At 32.8% G+C, this 22593-nt stretch overlaps 1 protein-coding gene across 2 annotated transcripts in view; it reads left to right on the top strand.

The window, feature by feature from the left end:
• Positions 1–13790: 13790 nt before the first annotated feature.
• The window catches only part of dspb (desmoplakin b), a 37869-nt gene continuing 29066 nt past the window's right edge, over positions 13791–22593 (top strand). For both annotated transcript variants that reach the window (XM_067384515.1, XM_067384516.1), the window contains exons 1-3: positions 13791–14081; positions 20382–20481; positions 21942–22072. In XM_067384515.1, coding sequence (XP_067240616.1) covers positions 13885–14081; positions 20382–20481; positions 21942–22072 — 428 coding nt within the window. In that variant the 5' untranslated portion in view covers positions 13791–13884. The remainder of the gene's footprint in view (positions 14082–20381; positions 20482–21941; positions 22073–22593) is intronic.

The raw sequence follows: 22593 nt of genomic DNA, 5'->3' as shown, positions 1-22593 counted from the left end.
CATTCATTCATTCATTCATTCATTCATTCGTTTCATATTATCAAATATGTTTTGTATTTGATAATAGAGTTTTATTTTTAATAATTCAAGAACTTTCTAAAATTCATATGGAATTTGTTTGTTTGTTTATTTATTTATTTTATTTTATTCATTCATTCATTCATTCATTCATTCATTCATTCATTCATTCATTCATTCATTCATTCGTTTCATATTATCAAATATATTTTATATTTGATAATAGAGTTTTATTTTTAATAATTCAAGAATTTTCTAAAATATGGAATTTGTTTGTTTATTTTATTTTATTCATTCTTTTGTTCATTTCATATTATCAAATATGTTTTATATTTGATAATAGAGTTTTATTTTTAATAATGCAAGAATTTTCTAAAATTCATATGGAATTTGTTTGTTTGTTTATTTATTTATTTCATCATACTTTTTGTATTTGATATAAGAATTTTATTTTAAATAATTCTAAAATTTTCTAAAATCCTTATGGAGAGTATGTATGTATGTAAGTATTTATTTATTTATTTATTCATTCATTCAATCATTTGTTTGTTTGTTTCATATTATCAAATACTATTTTATATTTGATAATACAAGAATTTTATTTTTAGTTATTCAAGAACTTTGTAAAATCCATATGGAGAATATATGTATTTATTTAAATTCATTCATTCAGTCACTCATTTTCACTTTTTTGTATTTGATAATAGAAGAATTTTATTTTTATAATTCAAGATTTTTTTAAAAATCCATATGAAGTTTATTTATATATTTTCATTTATTAATTTCATTCATTCACTCATACATTCATTAGTTTCATATTATCAAATACTTTTTTTAGTATTTGATAATAGAATAATTTTCTAAAATTCATATGGAATTTGTAAGTTTATTTATTTATTTAATTATTGCATCATACTTTTTGTATTTTATATCATAATTTTTTTAAATAATTCTAAAATTTTCTAAAATCCATTTATTTATTAAATTAATATTAATTATTAATTAATTAATATTAATTTATGAATTTAATTCATTAATTATATATTTCATTCATTTGTTTCATATTATCAAATACTTTTAAAAATTTTATTTTTAATAATTCAAGAATTTTGTAAAACCCATATGGAGCATATTTATATATTTATTTATTTCAGATTATCATATACTTTTTTGCTTCAAATGAAAGTTTGTAATGCTGTGGTTGGTTTGGTTCATGTATCAGAAATCTTTATTCAAGAATTCCCATATGAAGAAAATGAATGGAAGAAAATACTTCATAAATTCACAGGCACATTGAGATGATCTACTGTAAATCATTACCTGATTCACACACCGTGATGTTTACATGATAAACCTCAAAACTACCACAAATAATACTCCAGTATCACCAGCAGCCCAAACATGTGCTTTACATTGAGTGTTTTGTTCTTCTTTGTACAGAAGGTCTCATCAATCATTGATGACAGCGAGCGTTCAGCTGCCAGATGCCACTGCGACCAACAGGTGACATCATGAGCTTAGAAGAGGAACATTATTATGAGAAAGAGAGAGAGAGAGTGATGAGCGTCTTCACACTGAGACGACAAGAGTACAGTCAGAGCTTATCCAGCTCACACATCCATCTATCTACAAACCCGATTCCAAAAAAGTGGGGACACTGTACAAATTGTGAATAAAAACAGAATGCAATGATGTGGAAGTTTCGAATTTCAATATTTTATTCAGAATACAACATAGATGACATATCAAATGTTTAAACTGACAAAATGTATCATTTAAAGGGAAAAATAAGTTGATTTTAAATTTCATGGCATCAACACATCTCAAAAAAGTTGGGACAAGGCCATGTTTACCACTGTGTGGCATCCCCTCTTCTTTTTATAACAGTCTGCAAACGTCTGGGGACTGAGGAGACAAGTTGCTCAAGTTTAGGAATAGGAATGTTATCCCATTCTTGTCTAATACAGGCTTCTAGTTGCTCGACTGTCTTAGGTCTTCTTTGTTGCATCTTCCTCTTTATGATGCGCCAAATGTCAGTACCCGGATCCTTCTTCTACGCAGCCATGATGTTGTAATTGATGCAGTATGTGGTCTGGCATTGTCATGTTGGAAAATGCAAGGTCTTCCCTGAAAGGGAGCATATGTTGTTCTAGAACTTTGATATACCTTTCAGCATTGATGGTGCCTTTCCAGATGTGTAAGCTGCCCATGCCACACGCACTCATGCAACCCCATACCATCAGAGATGCAGCTTCTGAACTGAGCGCTGATAACAACTTGGGTTGTCCTTGTCCTCTTTAGTCCGGATGACATGTTTCAAATTTTGATTTGTCTGACCACAGAACAGTTTTCCACTTTCCGCAGTCCATTTTAAATGATCTTTATGCCTACGCTTCTGGATCATGTTTAGATATGGCTTCTTTTTTGACCTATAGAGTTTTATCCAGCAACGGTGAATGGCACGGTGGATTGTGTTCACTGACAATGTTTTCTGGAAGTATTCCTGAGCCCATGTTGTGATTTCCATTACAGTAGCATTCCTGTATGTGATGCAGTGCCGTCTAAGGGCCCGAAGATCACGGGCATCCAGTATGGTTTTCCGGCCTTGACCCTTACGCACAGAGATTGTTCCAGATTCTCTGAATCTTTGGATGATATTATGCACTGTAGATGATGATAACTTCAAACTCTTTGCAATGTTTCTCTGAGAAACTCCTTTCTGATATTGCTCCAGTATTTTTGGCCGCAGCATTGTGGGAATTGGTGATCCTCTGCCCATCTTGACTTCTGAGAGACACGGCCACTCTGAGAGGCTCTTTTTATACCCAATCATGTTGCCAATTGACCTAATAAGTTGCAAAATGGTCCTCCAGCTGTTCCTTATATGTACATTTAACTTTTCCGGCCTCTTATTGCTACCTGTCCCAACTTTTTTGGAATGTGTAGCTCTCATGAAATCCAAAATGAGCCAATATTTCACTTTCAACATTTGATATGTTATTTATATTCTATTGTGAATAAAATATAAGTTTATGAGATTTGTAAATTATTGCATTCCTTTTTTATTCACAATTTGTGCAGTGTCCCAAGTTTTTTGGAATCGGGTTTCTATCTATCTATCTATCTATCTATCTATCTATCTATCTATCTATCTATCTATCTATCTATCTATCTATCTATCTATCTATCTATCTATCTATCTATCTATTGTTCTATCTATCATTCCAACGTTCTATTATGGTTTGCCTCGCAGTGTGGGTGTGTTGCAAGACAAAATATTTGTTTCTTCTCCACCCACTCAAGGTCACACACACACACCCATTTCCACTCCCAGCCCCTCACTCACACACACACACACACACACACACACACACACACACACACACACACACACACACACACACACACACACACACACACACACACACACATACACACTCATACAAACCTGTTCTGATCAGGATTATGGAACTGCATGTGTGAGAGGCGGAGACACAGAGTGGGTGTGTGTGTGTGTGTGTGTGTGTGTGTGTGTGTGTGTGTGTGTGTGAGAGAGAGAGATAAAGAAGTTCAAGGTAAAGTGACTTTCATTTAAATGGTAATATATTAAAATAATCAAGTGAAAATGTCATTCCAAACATATTTGAAATATAATTTCCAGCACAAAATAAATAGTGATTGGAGTGTGGTGGAATTGGATGTCTATTGTCAGACGAATTAAATAAACTATAAGAAAGAGTTTATTTTAGTCCACATGAATGAAAGTGTGCATTGTTGAAGAAACACCCAGTTTGACAATGGAGTCGCTTTTAACCACATTAATAATTCTGCTTGAATCTTGGGAATGATGGACAATAGAGTGACAGAGAAGGAAGCGAGTTTAACAAGAGTATCAGGTGAAGCGTAACATGATCGCTTTTGGAGTTTGGGAACAAAACACAAACACACAGTGCCTCTCTCTCTCGTTTCCCCAGAATATCTGAGCGTTTCTCATCAGGAGGGTCTTTCTGACTCACTTCCTGCTGAAAAAGCACAACTGCATCCTGAAGTTCCTCCAATCACACATTCATTCATTCACACTGCCCTCCGTACAATGAACTTACTGAACTTAAGAGGATATTCCCCAGACAGACAATAATAAACATCTGCCCAGCTAACAAAAATATGTTCTATGAATGTTTCTAAATGTTTTAAAAACGTTCTTTCTTGGTTATGCATACGTTAAGGAAACATTCCATTCTTCAAACATTAAGGGAACATTACTTTTGAATGTTCTCTGAACCTGTATGAGCAAGTAGAAATTACTAAACAAAACTCATTAAAATAGCCTTTTCTTTTCTTTATGCTTTGCAGAGCATTTGATTTTCAGTAAGTGACGCAGTTGCTTTCCATGTCGCTCGTTTGTTTGGTGTGAACCACTGCAAGGGCGTGAGATTGTAGTAAGTTGCCAAATATGCCAGTTTCGATTGTGCCTATTTGCATTTTAGATCAGACACTCTGGCATTGTCTCCTAAAACAGCTTATTCCAGTCTAGACATATTTAACAGATATTTCCATGTGTTTTAGAAAACGTTGATGGTAACTCTTTATAGATAATCAGAGTTTATAAATAATTAAAGTCCCCCTGTAGTCAATCATTTTATCCCTTAAAATCCATCTTTGATCACCAAAATTACATATTTTCTTGTGGAAAAAAATTCTTCATGACTTAAAATAGCTTGAATGTAACTCTACAGCAATGCAATGATGTCATTTTTGTTGCGTTCACCCAAACAAACTTGTGGACGCATCGATCAGGCTTCAGATAGTGTGGCACTACTGAACTGTGTTCTCTGTTTTGGCGAGTATCCCCCTAACAGTCTTAACTAAGTTCAAATAAAAAGTCTTAATAAACTTAAAAAGTTGGGAGAAAATCTGGTGCATGTCTGATCCATGCATTTGGTTTTAAAGTGACAGTAGCGGTATACTTTGTGCCGTTAATGCTGAGTAAAGAACAACAACAACAAAAACTGCTCAAATCTGCTCTTGACTTAAAAACTTATTTAGCTTTAATAGGATTAATATATAATATTCAATACTTGAAGTGCATCGCAAATGTTAATCATAGTTTATATCTTATCATTTTTTGCAATTTCGATCTATCCAATCTCACAATTCCGACTTTTTTCTCACAATTTGACTTTATACCTCACAATTCCGAATTTTTTCTCGTAATTCCAAGCTTTATCTCACAATTCCGACTTCTTTTCTTGAAATTCTGAGTCTATCTCACAATTCCGACTTTTTTCTCCAACATTTTTTCTCACAATTACGAGTTTTTATCTCACAATTCCGACTTTGTTTCTCGCAATTCCGAATTTATATCTCACAATTCTGACTTTTGTCTCACAATTCCAAGCTTTATCTCACAATTCCAACATTTTTTCTCACAATTCCGAGTTTGTATCTCACAATTCTGACTTTTGTCTCACAATTACAAGCTTTATCTCACAATTCCAACATTTTTTCTCACAATTCCGAGTTTGTATCTCACAATTCCGACTTTTTTTTCTCGCAATTCCGAATTTATATCTCACAATTCTGAATTTTGTCTCACTATTCCAAGCTTTATCTCACAATTCCAACATTTTTTCTCACAATTCCAAGTTTGTATCTCACAATTCCGACTTTTTTTCTCACAATTCCGAATTTATAGCTCACAATTCTGATTTTTGTGTCACAATTACAAGCTTTATCTCACAATCCAACATTTTTTCTCACAATTCCGAGTTTATATCTCACAATTCCGACTTTTTTTTCTCGCAATTCCGAATTTATATCTCACAATTCTGACTTTTGTCTCACAATTCCAAGCTTTATCTCACAATTCCAACATTTTTTCTCACAATTCCGAGTTTGTATCTCACAATTCCGAGTTTTGTCTCACAATTACAAGCTTTATCTCACAATTCCAACATTTTTTCTCACAATTCCGAGTTTGTATCTCACAATTCCGACTTTTTTTTCTCGCAATTCCGAATTTATATCTCACAATTCTGACTTTTGTCTCACAATTCCGAATTTATAGCTCACAATTCTGATTTTTGTGTCACAATTACAAGCTTTATCTCACAATTCAAAAACATTTTCTTGCAATTCCGAGTTTATATCTCACAATTTCAACTTTTTTCTCACAATTCCAAATTTATATCTCACAATTCCAACTGTTTTCTCACAATTCCAAATTTATATCTCACAATTCCAACTGTTTTCTCACAATTCCGACTTTTTTCATTCAATTCTGAGTTTACATCTCACAATTCCGACTTTGTTTCTCGCAATTCCGAATTTATATCTCACAATTCTGACTTTTGTCTCACAATTCCAAGCTTTATCTCACAATTCCAACATTTTTTCTCACAATTCCGAGTTTGTATCTCACAATTCTGACTTTTGTCTCACAATTCCAAGCTTTATCTCACAATTCCAACATTTTTTCTCACAATTCCGAGTTTGTATCTCACAATTCCGACTTTTTTTTTCTCGCAATTCCGAATTTATATTTCACAATTCTGAATTTTGTCTCACAATTCCAAGCTTTATCTCACAATTCCAACATTTTTTCTCACAATTCCGAGTTTGTATCTCACAATTCCGACTTTTTTTCTCACAATTCCGAATTTATAGCTCACAATTCTGATTTTTGTGTCACAATTACAAGCTTTATCTCACAATCCAACATTTTTTCTCACAATTCCGAGTTTATATCTCACAATTCCGACTTTTTTTTCTCGCAATTCCGAATTTATATCTCACAATTCTGACTTTTGTCTCACAATTCCAAGCTTTATCTCACAATTGCAACATTTTTTCTCACAATTCCGAGTTTGTATCTCACAATTCCGAGTTTTGTCTCACAATTACAAGCTTTATCTCACAATTCCAACATTTTTTCTCAAAATTCTGAGTTTGTATCTCACAATTCCGACTTTTTTTTCTCGCAATTCCGAATTTATATCTCACAATTCTGACTTTTGTCTCACAATTCCGAATTTATAGCTCACAATTCTGATTTTTGTGTCACAATTACAAGCTTTATCTCACAATTCAAAAAAAATTTCTTGCAATTCCGAGTTTATATCTCACAATTTCAACTTTTTTCTCACAATTCCAAATTTATATCTCACAATTCCAACTGTTTTCTCACAATTCCAAGTTTTTTCTTGCAATTCTAAGCTTTATCTCACAATACCCAATTTATCTCACAATTCCGACTTTTTTTATTCTATTCTGAGTTTACATCTCACAATTCTGAAATTTTTCTCACAATTCTGTCTTTTATTGTTGACAGGTTTTATTGTGACAGATTGTACTTATATTACTGCCTATGATGAGTGATCTGTCACATAATGAACATGAACATCCTGCACTGTCTGAGAATCTCTGGTCGTGACACAGAAGACATGAACACAATACCATTGCATAATGTTTTGAGAAAAGACACCTAATCTATTATGTGGGTTTTTAATGAAGACTAAATTATTTGAAATTTAAATAACGTTACTAAAAACAGTAAATGACATGAAGACACGCTCTCGTCTTGAGTCATAATAACCCTGTCGAGACTCATCATGAGTTTACTCATCTCAATAGAAGGGATTTATAACAAGCATCACTGATGAAAAATTTCTCGTAGGGCAGTTTGTTAGTCATATAATTGTTGAGATGATTCCAGCAGTAAGTCTCATGCCCAACAGCTACATAATAACATGCAACTCTCAGAAACATGTTTGGGTCATAGTTCACCTCAAAATCAAAAGAAACGTACTTTGCATTAGAATGAAATATGGAATAATTTGCATTAGTTTCATTTAAAGGCATTTTAGGCAACAAATATTAAATATTAAAAATATAAATATTATTTATTGCATTGCAGTAATGAGATTTAGCTTCTTTTATTTTTTTGCAAAATATAATTGTTTTCTCTTGGTTTTGCGGTGAAATATGACCCGGACATTTTCTCAACAGGTTTTCTGAAATTCACTGTATGAGAACCAAAATCAGCAGAGTTGCAGAAAGTGCGTCTGTTAGGCCACGTTCTGATCATCTCCACCCTCGCTAGAGGCGACACGGAAAAAAGACTGAACATGTTTGCCTGTGTAAGTGTGTGTGAAAGACAGCCTCATTTCTGCCACTCTGGGATAATTAGAGCGACATCTGAAAACATGGAACATGATGGAACCCTTAAAAAGTTCTGTACTGTATATGAAAGAACTGTTATAGGTTCATTGTAGAACCTTTTCTTCTAAGAGTGTAGAGAAGCCTGGGATTTTAGCAGGTAAAAACATCTGAAAAGCAGGAGACTTCAGTAAAATCATTACTCACTAGGAGAACAGTTGAAAAGTTGAAGAAATCCCATTTGCAGCTTTCTATCTTATGCAATAATGATGTGCATTTCTTGGTGAGAAAGTGTTTTCACAAATGCTTCTGATTATATGTTTGGTGACAGTCAGAGGTTTGCTGAGATGGAATGCGTGTCAGGCAGAGACATGCAGTAAAAACCTCAGAAATGTGCCCAGAGCATTGATTAACCAATTGAATCTGACAGGCAGAAACTCTCTCTCTGTCTCTCCTGTCACAGAGAGAGTGACCGTATGAGCGGTCAGATACGCTCATTCACACGTCCTGGTGTGAAATACTGCGACTGCATGTCTGAGCTAACACGCCATTCACACCCACAGAAACACCAGCGCTCTGATGGCATTATTAAAGCCAACGTGAAACGGCGTCCAGAACACATTTTACTTCAGTAATGTGATGCATATTGAGTCTCAGAGGCAAAGTTATCATATTTTGATTACCTAAGCAATCCTTTTCTTCTTGGGAATAACATGCACTGTTGAAGCTTTGCACACTAAGACAAGGAGCATGCATTGAGAAAGAAAATCATTTAAAACGTGTCCGTAAAAAAGGTAGTTGCGACATTTTATCCCTTTCATTAGCCCAATTTTAAGTTTATATCTCACAATTCTGACTTTTTTCTGTGCAATTCTGAGAAAAATTCAGAATTCCAAGATATAATCTTAGAATTGCAAGATATAAAAGTTTATTAAAAAGTTGAAAGTTTATCTCACAATTCCGACTTTTTTCTCACAATTCCGAGATTCTAACAATTCCGATCTCTTTTTTTCTCACAATTCCAAGTTTATTTCTCACAATTCCAAGTTTATATCTCACAATTCTGACCTTTTTCCTTGCAATTCCAAGTTTTAATCGCACAATTCTGACTTTTTTCCTCACAATTCCAAGTTTATTTTCTCACAATTCCAAGTTTATTTCTCCCAATTCCAACTTTTTCCTCACAATTCCAAGTTTATTTCTCACAATTCCAACTTTTTACTTACAATTCCAAGTTTGTTTCTCACAATTCCAACTTTTTCCTCACAATTCCAAGTTTATTTCTCCCAATTCTGACTTTTTTCTCACAATTCCAAGTTTATTTCTCACAATTCCGACTTTTTACTTACAATTCCAAGTTTATTTCTCACAATTCTGACTTTTTTCTCACAATTCCAAGTTTATTTCTCACAATTCCAAGTTTATTTCTCACAATTCCAACTTTTTACTTACAATTCCAAGTTTATTTCTCACAATTCCAACTTTTTCCTCACAATTCCAAGTTTATTTCTCCCAATTCTGACTTTTTTCTCAACATTCCAAGTTTATTTCTCACAATTCCGACTTTTTCCTCACAATTCCAAGTTTATTTCTCCCAATTCTGACTTTTTTCTCACAATTCCAAGTTTATTTCTCACAATTCTGAATTTTTCCTCACAATTCCAAGTTTATTTCTCACAATTATGACTTTTTTCTCACAATTCCAAGTTTATTTCTCACAATTCCAAGTTTATTTCTCCCAATTCCAACTTTTTACTTACAATTCCAAGTTTGTTTCTCACAATTCCAACTTTTTCCTCACAATTCCAAGTTTATTTCTCCCAATTCTGACTTTTTTTCTCACAATTCCAAGTCTATTTCTCACAATTCCGACTTTTTACTTACAATTCCAAGTTTATTTCTCACAATTCTGACTTTTTTCTCACAATTCCAAGTTTATTTCTCACAATTCCAAGTTTATTTCTCACAATTCCAACTTTTTACTTACAATTCCAAGTTTATTTCTCACAATTCCAAGTTTATTTCTCACAATTCCAAGTTTATTTCTCCCAATTCTGACTTTTTTCTCCCAATTCCAAGTTTATTTCTCACAATTCTGACTTTTTCCTCACAATTCCAAGTTTATTTCTCCCAATTCCGACTTTTTTCACACAATTCCAAGTTTATTTCTCCCAATTCCGACTTTTTTTCCTCACAATTCCAAGTTTATTTCTCACAATTCTGACTTTTTTCTCACAATTCCAAGTTTATTTCTCACAATTCTGACTTTTTTCTCACAATTCCAAGTTTATTTCTCACAATTCTGACTTTTTTCGCACAATTCCAAGTTTATTACTCACAATTCCGACTTTTTACTTACAATTGCAAGTTTATTTCTCACAATTCCAATTTTTTCCTCACAATTCCAAGTTTATTTCTCCCAATTCTGACTTTTTTCGCACAATTCCAAGTTTATTACTCACAATTCCGACTTTTTACTTACAATTGCAAGTTTATTTCTCACAATTCCAATTTTTTTCCTCACAATTCCAAGTTTATTTCTCCCAATTCTGACTTTTTTCTCCCAATTCCAAGTTTATTTCTCACAATTCCAAGTTTATTTCTCACAATTCCGACTTTTTCCTCACAATTCCAAGTTTATTTCTCCCAATTCCAGCTTTTTTCTCACAATTCCAAGTTTATTTCTCACAATTCCGACTTTTTTGTCACAGTTCCAAGTTTATTTCTCACAATTCCGACTTTTTACTCACAATTCCGAGTTTATATCTCACAATTCTGACTTTTTTCCCTCGCAAGTCTGAAAAAGTCAGAACTCCAATTAGAATGTCAAGATATAAAAGTTTATTTAAAAAGTCAAAAGTTTATTTCTCACAACTCAGACTTTTATAAAATTCTGAATTGTAAGATTACCTAAGCAATCCTTTTCTTCTTGGGAATAACATGCACTGTTGAAGCTTTGCACACTAAGACAAGGAGCATGCATTGAGAAAGAAAATCATTTAAAACGTGTCTGTAAAAAAGGTAGTTGCGACATTTTATCCCTTTCATTAGCCCAATTTTAAGTTTATATCTCACAATTCTGACTTTTTTCTGTGCAATTCTGAGAAAAATTCAGAATTCCAAGATATAATCTTAGAATTGCAAGATATAAAAGTTTATTAAAAAGTTGAAAGTTTATCTCACAATTCCGACTTTTTTCTCACAATTCCGAGATTCTAACAATTCCGATCTCTTTTTTTCTCACAATTCCAAGTTTATTTCTCACAATTCCAAGTTTATATCTCACAATTCTGACCTTTTTCCTTGCAATTCCAAGTTTTAATCGCACAATTCTGACTTTTTTCCTCACAATTCCAAGTTTATTTTCTCACAATTCCAAGTTTATTTCTCCCAATTCCAACTTTTTCCTCACAATTCCAAGTTTATTTCTCCCAATTCCAACTTTTTACTTACAATTCCAAGTTTGTTTCTCACAATTCCAACTTTTTCCTCACAATTCCAAGTTTATTTCTCCCAATTCTGACTTTTTTTCCTCACAATTCCAAGTCTATTTCTCACAATTCCGACTTTTTACTTACAATTCCAAGTTTATTTCTCACAATTCTGACTTTTTTCTCACAATTCCAAGTTTATTTCTCACAATTCCAAGTTTATTTCTCACAATTCCAACTTTTTACTTACAATTCCAAGTTTATTTCTCACAATTCCAAGTTTATTTCTCACAATTCCAAGTTTATTTCTCCCAATTCTGACTTTTTTCTCCCAATTCCAAGTTTATTTCTCACAATTCTGACTTTTTCCTCACAATTCCAAGTTTATTTCTCACAATTCCGACTTTTTTCACACAATTCCAAGTTTATTTCTCCCAATTCCGACTTTTTTTCCTCACAATTCCAAGTTTATGTCTCACAATTCTGACTTTTTTCTCACAATTCCAAGTTTATTTCTCACAATTCTGACTTTTTTCTCACAATTCCAAGTTTATTTCTCACAATTCTGACTTTTTTCGCACAATTCCAAGTTTATTACTCACAATTCCGACTTTTTACTTACAATTGCAAGTTTATTTCTCACAATTCCAATTTTTTCCTCACAATTCCAAGTTTATTTCTCCCAATTCTGACTTTTTTCGCACAATTCCAAGTTTATTACTCACAATTCCGACTTTTTACTTACAATTGCAAGTTTATTTCTCACAATTCCAATTTTTTTCCTCACAATTCCAAGTTTATTTCTCCCAATTCTGACTTTTTTCTCCCAATTCCGACTTTTTTCTCCCAATTCCAAGTTTATTTCTCACAATTCCAAGTTTATTTCTCACAATTCCGACTTTTTCCTCACAATTCCAAGTTTATTTCTCCCAATTCCAGCTTTTTTCTCACAATTCCAAGTTTATTTCTCACAATTCCGACTTTTTTGTCACAGTTCCAAGTTTATTTCTCACAATTCCGACTTTTTACTCACAATTCCGAGTTTATATCTCACAATTCTGACTTTTTTCCCTCGCAAGTCTGAAAAAGTCAGAACTCCAATTAGAATGTCAAGATATAAAAGTTTATTTAAAAAGTCAAAAGTTTATTTCTCACAACTCAGACTTTTATAAAATTCTGAATTGTAAGATACTGTATAAACTCACAATTGTGAGAAAAAAGGTCAGAATTGCAAGATGTGAACTCAAAATTCCAAAACAAATTCTAAATTGTGAGATGCAATCTCAGAATCTGGAGAGGGAAAAAAGTCAGAATTGTGAGATGTAATCTTGCATTTGTGAGAAAAAGTCAGAAATGTGAGAAAAAGAGGCGTGTGCATGAGGAAAGACCCTAAAGCAGCACACAAAGGTTCTGCATTTACTACAGCAACAACCTCTGAGTTCAGGAGTAAGTCGAAAGCCACAACACACCCCACCCATACACACAACTAAAACTGCACTCTAATCATTTCAGAAATGATGGCATGCATTGATAGTTGGAGTTAAATGTGCATGCATTATACCCGTGTCCTGTGTCAACCTGTTTGATTTCTGACATACCAGTGCACCGCTTCTTTAATCAGGTGCCAAGGGCGATTGAAACTTGGAGAAGCGTAATGATAGAAAATATCTTCAGGGGTTTTTAGGAGAAAGACTCGTCTTTCCTGTAGACCCAGAACCATCAGTGATGGCAAACATGTGAATGATCTCAACTTGGACTTTTAATTTCATGAGCATTACATTTTCATATGTAAATACATAAAGGGAAAGTGTTTTAAAACATTTCACCATTTTGTGCACAGTACATTTCAAGTTACTACAATGAAAAACTGAAGTTCAGTTGCACCTAAACGGACATGGGGATGGAAAAAATATATATATCAATGCTTTTAATGCATTTAAATCATCATGCAAATTTCTGAAAGTACGCTCTCGGAGGTCATAAATCTGCATGCGCGATAATTGGAAACAAGTATGTTGTTTAAAATAGTTTTCAAACATGTCATAATGCTGAATGTAATTGTGAACTTCCCTCAACAGTGCACAGAGAGACGCCTCCAGGCGCGTGAGGGTGTGTTCAGATGGAGGTCTGTGGGAGTGACTTCGGATCAGTGAACTTCGGCTCTTCCTAGTGGAGTTGCGCTCGGAGGCTCTTCACGGCTGCTTCATCTGGAGCTGCGCATCTGACCTCAGGTTCACTTTTAAAACTCCGCCATTTTAAGTGAAGCTCGGGCGCAGTCATGAGCATGTACGGGTCGCAGCGCGGGCTCAGCATGATGGGACGCCGCTCCGGGTCGCGCAGCGAGCTCAACGCCGCGGCTCCGTACGCGCGCAGTGAGGTGGTGGTGGTGCAGCGGGGGAATAATGGCTTCACTCAGGAGTACGTGGAGGGATACAACCAAAGCTTCTCCAGAGGCTCTATGAGCGCGGGACAAGTGTGAGTAAACACCTGTTACTTGCGTTTTTAGTGGCTTTTTATACACTTTTTAACACTGCAAGTTCGTGCGTTTAATATGAACGTGTTATTATTTTATGCATTAATTCACCTACATAATAAATAAAATTAGATTAAACGTTTGCATTAACATGCACTAAATGTGCAAAAAGTTTCTAATTTGTTTTTGTTTGCGGAAGTTTTCAGTTTATACAGAATCAAATAAATGTTTCAAAAGTACATATAATTTATTAAAATAAACCATATTCAGATATTTTTTTATTTGATTTAATTTTATCTGGTGCATTATTTTACATTACTATCTTGAGTAGGCGTTCTGAGTTCTTCTAAAACATGTGATACAAAGTTGAAACAAAATGGAATGTTTTGGAGCAAAAAAATAGGCGTGTAAACAAATAGAAACCAGACAAATGTTAGTATTCAGTCTTCAGACATGGGCTATTTAAGAAAAATTAAATCTAATACAAAATGGTAGATCATTCAAAATAATTTTAAAAATAATAATGCAAGTTTATATCAGAGTTTATATTCAGTTTCACTATTATGAGTTTATATCTCATAATTCCGACTTTTTTCTCAAAATTCCAAGTTTCTATCTCACTATTCCGAGTTTATATCTCACAATTCTGACTTTTTTCTCAAAATTCCAAGTTTCTATCTCACTATTCCGAGTTTATATCTCACAATTCCGACTTTTTTCTCAAAATTCCAAGTTTCTATCTCACTATTCCGAGTTTATATCTCACAATTCCGAGTTTATATCTCACAATTCCGACTTTTTTCTCACAATTCCGAGTTTATATCTCACAAATCTGACTTTTTTTTCACAATTCCGAGTTTATATCTCACAATTCTGACTTTTTTTTTCACAATTCCGAGTTTATATCTCACGATTCTGACTTTTTTCTCACAATTCCGAGTTTATATCTCACTATTCCGAGTTTATATCTCACAATTCCGACTTTTTTCTCAAAATTCCAAGTTTCTATCTCACTATTCCAAGTTTATATCTCACAATTCTGACTTTTTTTTTCACAATTCCGAGTTTATATCTCACGATTCTGACTTTTTTCTCACAATTCTGAGTTTATATCTCACTATTCCGAGTTTATATCTCACAATTCCGAGTTTATATTTCACAATTCCGAGTTTATATCTCACAATTCTGACTTTTTTCTCACAATTCCGAGTTTATATCTCACTATTCCGAGTTTATATCTCACAATTCCGACTTTTTTCTCAAAATTACAAGTTTCTATCTCACTATTCCGAGTTTATATCTCACAATTCCGACTTTTTTCTCAAAATTCCAAGTTTCTATCTCACTATTCCGAGTTTATAGCTCACAATTCCGAGTTTATATCTCACAATTCCGACTTTTTTCTCACAATTCCGAGTTTATATCTCACAAATCTGACTTTTTTTTCACAATTCTGAGTTTATATCTCACAATTCTGACTTTTTTTTTCACAATTCCGAGTTTATATCTCACGATTCTGACTTTTTTCTCACAATTCCGAGTTTATATCTCACGATTCCGAGTTTATATTTCACAATTCCGAGTTTCTATCTCACGATTCTGACTTTTTTCTCACAATTCCGAGTTTCTATCTCACCATTCCAAGTTTCTATCTCTCAATTCTGACTTTTTTCTCAAAATTCCAAGTTTCTATCTCACTATTCCGAGTTTATATCTCACAATTCCGACTTTTTTCTCAAAATTCCAAGTTTCTATCTCACTATTCCGACTTTTTTCTCACAATTCCGAGTTTATATCTCACAATTCCGACTTTTTTCTCACAATTCCGAGTTTATATCTCACAATTCCGAGTTTATATTTCACAATTCCGAGTTTATATCTCACAATTCTGACTTTTTTCTCACAATTCCGAGTTTATATCTCACAATTCCGACTTTTTTCTCACAATTCCGAGTTTATATCTCACGATTCCGAGTTTATATTTCACAATTCCGAGTTTATATCTCACAATTCTGACTTTTTTCTCACAATTCCGAGTTTATATCTCACAATTCTGACTTTTTTCTCACAATTCCGAGTTTATATCTCACAATTCCGAGTTTATATTTCACAATTCCGAGTTTATATCTCACAATTCAGACTTTTTTTTCACAATTCCAAGTTTCTATCTCACTATTCCGAGTTTATATCTCACAATTCTGACTTTTTTCTCAAAATTCCAAGTTTCTATCTCACTATTCCGAGTTTATATCTCACAATTCCGACTTTTTTCTCAAAATTCCAAGTTTCTATCTCACTATTCCGAGTTTATATCTCACAATTCCGACTTTTTTCTCACAATTCCGAGTTTATATCTCACAATTCCGACTTTTTTCTCACAATTCCGAGTTTATATCTCACAAATCTGACTTTTTTTTCACAATTCCGAGTTTATATCTCACAATTCTGACTTTTTTTTTCACAATTCCGAGTTTATATCTCACGATTCTGACTTTTTTCTCACAATTCCGAGTCTATATCTCACTATTCCGAGTTTATATCTCACAATTCCGAGTTTATATTTCACAATTCCGAGTTTATATCTCACAATTCTGACTTTTTTCTCACAATTCCGAGTTTATATCTCACTATTCCGAGTTTATATCTCACAATTCCGACTTTTTTCTCAAAATTACAAGTTTCTATCTCACTATTCCGAGTTTATATCTCACAATTCCGACTTTTTTCTCAAAATTCCAAGTTTCTATCTCACTATTCCAAGTTTATATCTCACAATTCCGACTTTTTTCTCAAAATTCCAAGTTTCTATCTCACTATTCCGAGTTTATATCTCACTATTCCGAGTTTATATCTCACTATTCCGAGTTTATATCTCACAAATCTGACTTTTTTTTTTCACAATTCTGAGTTTATATCTCACAATTCTGACTTTTTTTTTCACAATTCCGAGTTTATATCTCACGATTCTGACTTTTTTCTCACAATTCCGAGTTTATATCTCACGATTCCGAGTTTATATTTCACAATTCCGAGTTTCTATCTCATGATTCTGACTTTTTTCTCACAATTCCGAGTTTCTATCTCACCATTCCAAGTTTCTATCTCTCAATTCTGACTTTTTTCTCAAAATTCCAAGTTTCTATCTCACTATTCCGAGTTTATATCTCACAATTCCGACTTTTTTCTCAAAATTCCAAGTTTCTATCTCACTATTCCGACTTTTTTCTCACAATTCCGAGTTTATATCTCACAATTCCGACTTTTTTCTCACAATTCCGAGTTTATATCTCACAATTCCGAGTTTATATTTCACAATTCCGAGTTTATATCTCACAATTCCGACTTTTTTCTCACAATTCCGAGTTTATATCTCACGATTCTGACTTTTTTCTCACAATTCCGAGTTTATATCTCACAATTCTGACTTTTTTCTCACAATTCCGAGTTTATATCTCACAATTCCGAGTTTATATTTCACAATTCCGAGTTTATATCTCACAATTCAGACTTTTTTTTCACAATTCCAAGGCTCGGGTCAGTGTTCAGACATGGTCTATTTAAGAAAAATTAAATCTAATACAAAGTGGTAAACTTTTAGATCATTCAAAATAATTTTTAAAATGATATTGCAAAAAGATTAAAAATGTTGAAAGAGATGTATTTAACAGAACTACGCTCTAAAAAAATGCTGGGTTAAAAATAACCCAAGTTGGGTTAAATATGGACAAACCCAGCGGTTGGGTTAAATGTAAACCTGCTGGCTAGTTTTATTTAACTCAACTATTGTTTGAAAATTACTATATTGCTCACTTGAAATGAACTTAAAATAGGGAACATTTATTTAATAAGTTTTTATAACTAAATAGTAAACATTTATTAAATTTTTTATTAATAAATGTTCACCTTCTGATTATTATTGTTTCCTCTAGTAATTATGTGTCTGATTTTTAATTTCCAACCTATTTTGGGTTCATTATAAGCCAGACATAAAGTCCTTTTTAAACAAAAGTTGAGTTATAGAAAACTGACCAGCAGGTTGGTCAAACATTTAACCCAATCGCTGGGTTTGATCATATTTAACCCAACTAGGGTTGTTTTTTAACCCAGCATTTTAATAAAAACAGCGATGGAGTAAAACCTAAGTGAAGTACATCTGTTGAAGTGAAACGGTATCAAAGGTTATATAAGTACATCAAAGGCGCTCAAATCTTCCAGAACGAGAGTATATGAAGCTGTGAGTTTCTGAAGTGTGCTTGTGTAAATGTAGGCCTCTGCTGCAGGTGGATCGGCCTCTTCGGTAACACAATCCCTGCTGATACTGTGTAGCTTCTTTGTTTTCGTTTCTGCATGAGTTTACAGGTCACTTTCAGACTCACACTTGTCGTGCAAAGCTTCCTGTAAACCTACATACTCAGTAATTGCAGGATCCTGTGGGAAAGGCGATGGCTGCCGTATCCAAGCGCTGCGCAGTAGTTCATGAGTCATCTGGCAGCTACTGCTCATAAACATGAATAACGACTCTGTTGTGCATTCATATGCATATTCTCCATTCAAATGAGACGCATCTCAGCTCGCTCAGAAGTGTCTGGTTTCCATTTGTTTACTTGCCTAATTTTATTCCTTGAATGTTTTGTACCAAAACATTCCATTTGGTTTTATCTTTGTATCACATGTTTTAGAACTCAGAACGCCTGGTCAAGATATGAATGCAAAATAATGCACCAGATAAAATTAAATCAAATAAAAAAATATATATTTTAAGATGGTTTATTTTAATAATTTATTTAAGAATGTATTATACTGAACTGTATCATAAATAATGCATTAAAAAACTTTCATTTTCAACAATAGGCTATGCTTTAAAAATGTAATATATATTATAATATATAATATATTAAATATTTAAATACATTTTAATTATTCAATATATATAATATTTAATATATAATATATATAATTTTGTATTTGTTTTACATTTTTAAAGCTGCTTTTTAATTTTATGCATAAATATTATATAATAATAATCATAATAATATAATTATATACTTTAATATGTGTGTATATATATATATTTATTTATATTTATATAATATAGTAAATATTATATTTTAATTATACATGTAATTTCATTTCAATAATTTTAGTATATATTTTTAAAATGTATTTTACATTTGTAAAGCTGCTTTTTAATTGTATGCATAAATATTATATAATAATAATAATAATAATAATATGATTATAAACTTTAATATATATATATATATATATATATATATATATATATATATATATATATATATAACATTTTATTTTTATTTATTATAATATAGTAAATATTATATTTTAATTATACATGTAATCTCATTTTAATTTAAAATATATCATATTTTAATATATATGATGTATATATAATTTTGTACTTATTTTACATTTTTAAAGCTGCTTTTTAACTTTTCAATTTTATGCAAGCACTCTAAAATGTTTGGGTCAACCCAAATTTGGGTCAAATATTGACAAACTAAACTGTTGGGTTAAAAATTGTATTTTAAAATGTAACCCAATGGTTGGGTTTGTCCATATTTGACCCAAATTTGAGTTGAAACAACCCAGCATTTTTATTGTATTGTTGAAAGGTTAAAAGTGTTTGTATATTTTTCTAACAGGATCTGATGTGCTTGATTGCTTCGTTTGCACAGCAATAAACTGTCCTTATCTACAGTTAATATTTATTGAATAAATGATCATTTTCTGCTGGAAACATACATGTATAACCTGTAATATAATAAAACCTGACAAGTATTACTCTAAATAGAAAGTATTGGAAGCAAAACAGCCGTGTTTTCAGTATTGGAGAGATTTATGAGATGCGTCAGATTCATTAATACGGGAGTTTTTTGGTTGGGCGTCTCTGTGTCGGGGGTCGACTGAGAGATTCTGCACGGAGGTAGAGGAATGCATAAATGAACCACAATGAATCAGTCAGTGTTGAGATGGGCTTTTGAAAGCGTTTAGAGAAGTGTTTACTCCAGAAATATTGCAGGATCAGCAGTGAAAAGCCCATTTATAAATCGCTGTATTGCTTGTAGGTACTGATAATTGCATTTACATACAGTACTGGTCAAAAGTTTGGAATAAATAAGATTTTTTTAGTGTTTTCTGCTTTTATTTGATGCAGTAAAAACTGTAAAAAATTGCAATATAATATTACAATTGAAAAGAACTGTTTTCAATTTGAATGCATTTTAAAATATAATTTATTCCTGTGATGCAAAGCTGATTTTTTTATTTTTTTCTCCCACCAGGCCTACCATGCCGTCTATGCCGTCTATGCAGCAGCGGATATTGTTTCTACAGAACCAGTGTCAGGATTACCTGGACAAGGCAGCATCAATATTTACGTCTGTGAGTAGCTTCTATATTCACGCACACACGGTTTTGTGGATTCGGGCCCTTGTCAAGAGATCATAAATGTGCTGTACAGCTCGTGAGAATCACATGAGTGTGTTTAATGCATTCACCCACACACATAATTAACATTCTCAGATAATAAAACACTCCCGTTCCTCATCTGGCATTCTGGAAAAATGAAAGTGAAACATATGTTTAGTGCATGTGCTAACATAATAGTTTATTTTTAGTTCCTTACTTTCACATATTAAAGTGATTATTTATATTTTAGTGTATTTTGTTTTTTTCCGACTGATATGTATCATAAAAATAATATATATATATATATATTTCACAAAAAAAATAAATTATCCTTATTTACTTATTTAAAAAAATAGCATGAATAAAAGTATGAAAAAGTTAAGTTTACATTTTTTGTAACTCAAATGTATTGTAGTAAACATTTTTATTTCATATAAAATTTATATTTTATCAAATATATTGTACTTTAAAATTGAAAGCCATATGTCTAACCAAGTTGTGTTTCAAATTTGAAGTTGATATCACAAAAATTAAAGTTCCCATGAGATTTTTAGGCGCTATACCAAAAATAGCCACCGGTGGTGTCACCAACATTCTATTGATTTTTTTCTCCTGTTACAAATTGATACATTTCTGTCCAAATTTCACTTCTATCACAAAACCATGGGCAAATATGGAACCGTGAAACTCAGACCTTTCAGACGATATGTCAATATGTCAAGATTATAAATGGTTTTGACTATAAAGTAGCTAAAATAAATGTAATATGAAACCTGACACCACCCACTAGGGGAGGAGCTCGCTAAAAGAAATTAAAGTACTATTTTTCATGGTAAATCAATTTCCGATTTCAAAAAGGTTTTCACATGCTGAATCTTGAGTTCGTAAGCCTTCGAATGAGACCTAATTTAATATGTGATATGAAAAAAAGGCAATAAATAAAAAGAGCGCCAAGCGACACTTAAGGGGTTGATATCTTAGGTAAGTAAATGTATCTTGATTTAAGAATGTTTAGATATTTGTGCGGTGACTATGTAAAAGAGCAGCGTGAACATTCTTCAAAATATCTTCTTTTGCGTCTTACATGTTTGGAACGACATGAGGATGAATAAACTCTTTTGCACACAATAATCGCATCTTTTGTGTTCAGTTTGTTACAGATAACCACATAAATGAATATGCATTGAACTGCATCTTTGTTTTCATAATAAATCTCTACTTTCTTTAATGTTGCTGTTTGAGCATGAGCTCAAAACACTGAACTGAGTTTACAGATTTAAGTTTTGTTTGTTCTGTAGTTCAGATTGCCACATAAACCTAGTCTCACTCGGCAGGGTGACTGTGTGGATTTGTTGATCCTGGACTTTTCTGACGGCTGGTTTCTATTGTTCTCGGTGTGTGTGTGTGTGTGTGTGTGTGTGTTTGCGCTGCAGGGTGGAGATGCCAACGCTTTCATGGAAGCTCAAAGTTGTCTGGTGTCCGCTGCCGATAACACTGAGCAGCTCAGAAGCTTTGCCATGGAGCTGAACCAGCAGAACCTGCCGTCTGACGGTGTGGTGCGGAGGTGAGACACGCGCAAGCATGCATTTACACGGTGCGGTTGCAACTTCCCATTAACCTCATAGCAACAAAACAGAACACCTTCACAGAGTTTTGCACCAATCACGTTGTGCCGTTTTGCCAAAATATTTAGTGCTGAGAGGACAGGAAATGATGTGGAGTAGGTATGGGGAGGGGCTTCAGGTACTAGGCCACACCCATTTAGAAGGTTTTTTAAAACGTACTGGAGATATAATTAATTTTTTAAAGTTTTATTAAGTGTTAACTATGAGATTGTGGTTTTTATAATCAATTAACACTGCTTTTGTCGTTTTTTTGCTAGAAAAAGCCCCAAAAAAATCATTTGGTTTAACCAAAATTTTGACATGATGCTAACAGACTGATATCTAGTTAGCAAATATTTTATATTTAGTACAAGTTTATAAAATAACACATTTTTCATGTTTTATAACAGTTGCACTGAATGACATATGAATGATATTGATCACATGACTTGATCCAAAATGGTCCCTTTATATTGGTTAC

This window comes from Chanodichthys erythropterus, chromosome 4, assembly GCF_024489055.1.
Source record: "Chanodichthys erythropterus isolate Z2021 chromosome 4, ASM2448905v1, whole genome shotgun sequence".
Lineage (NCBI taxonomy): Eukaryota > Metazoa > Chordata > Actinopteri > Cypriniformes > Xenocyprididae > Chanodichthys > Chanodichthys erythropterus.
Note: the sequence above shows the minus strand (reverse complement) of the source record. Positions and strands in the feature narration are given on the sequence as shown.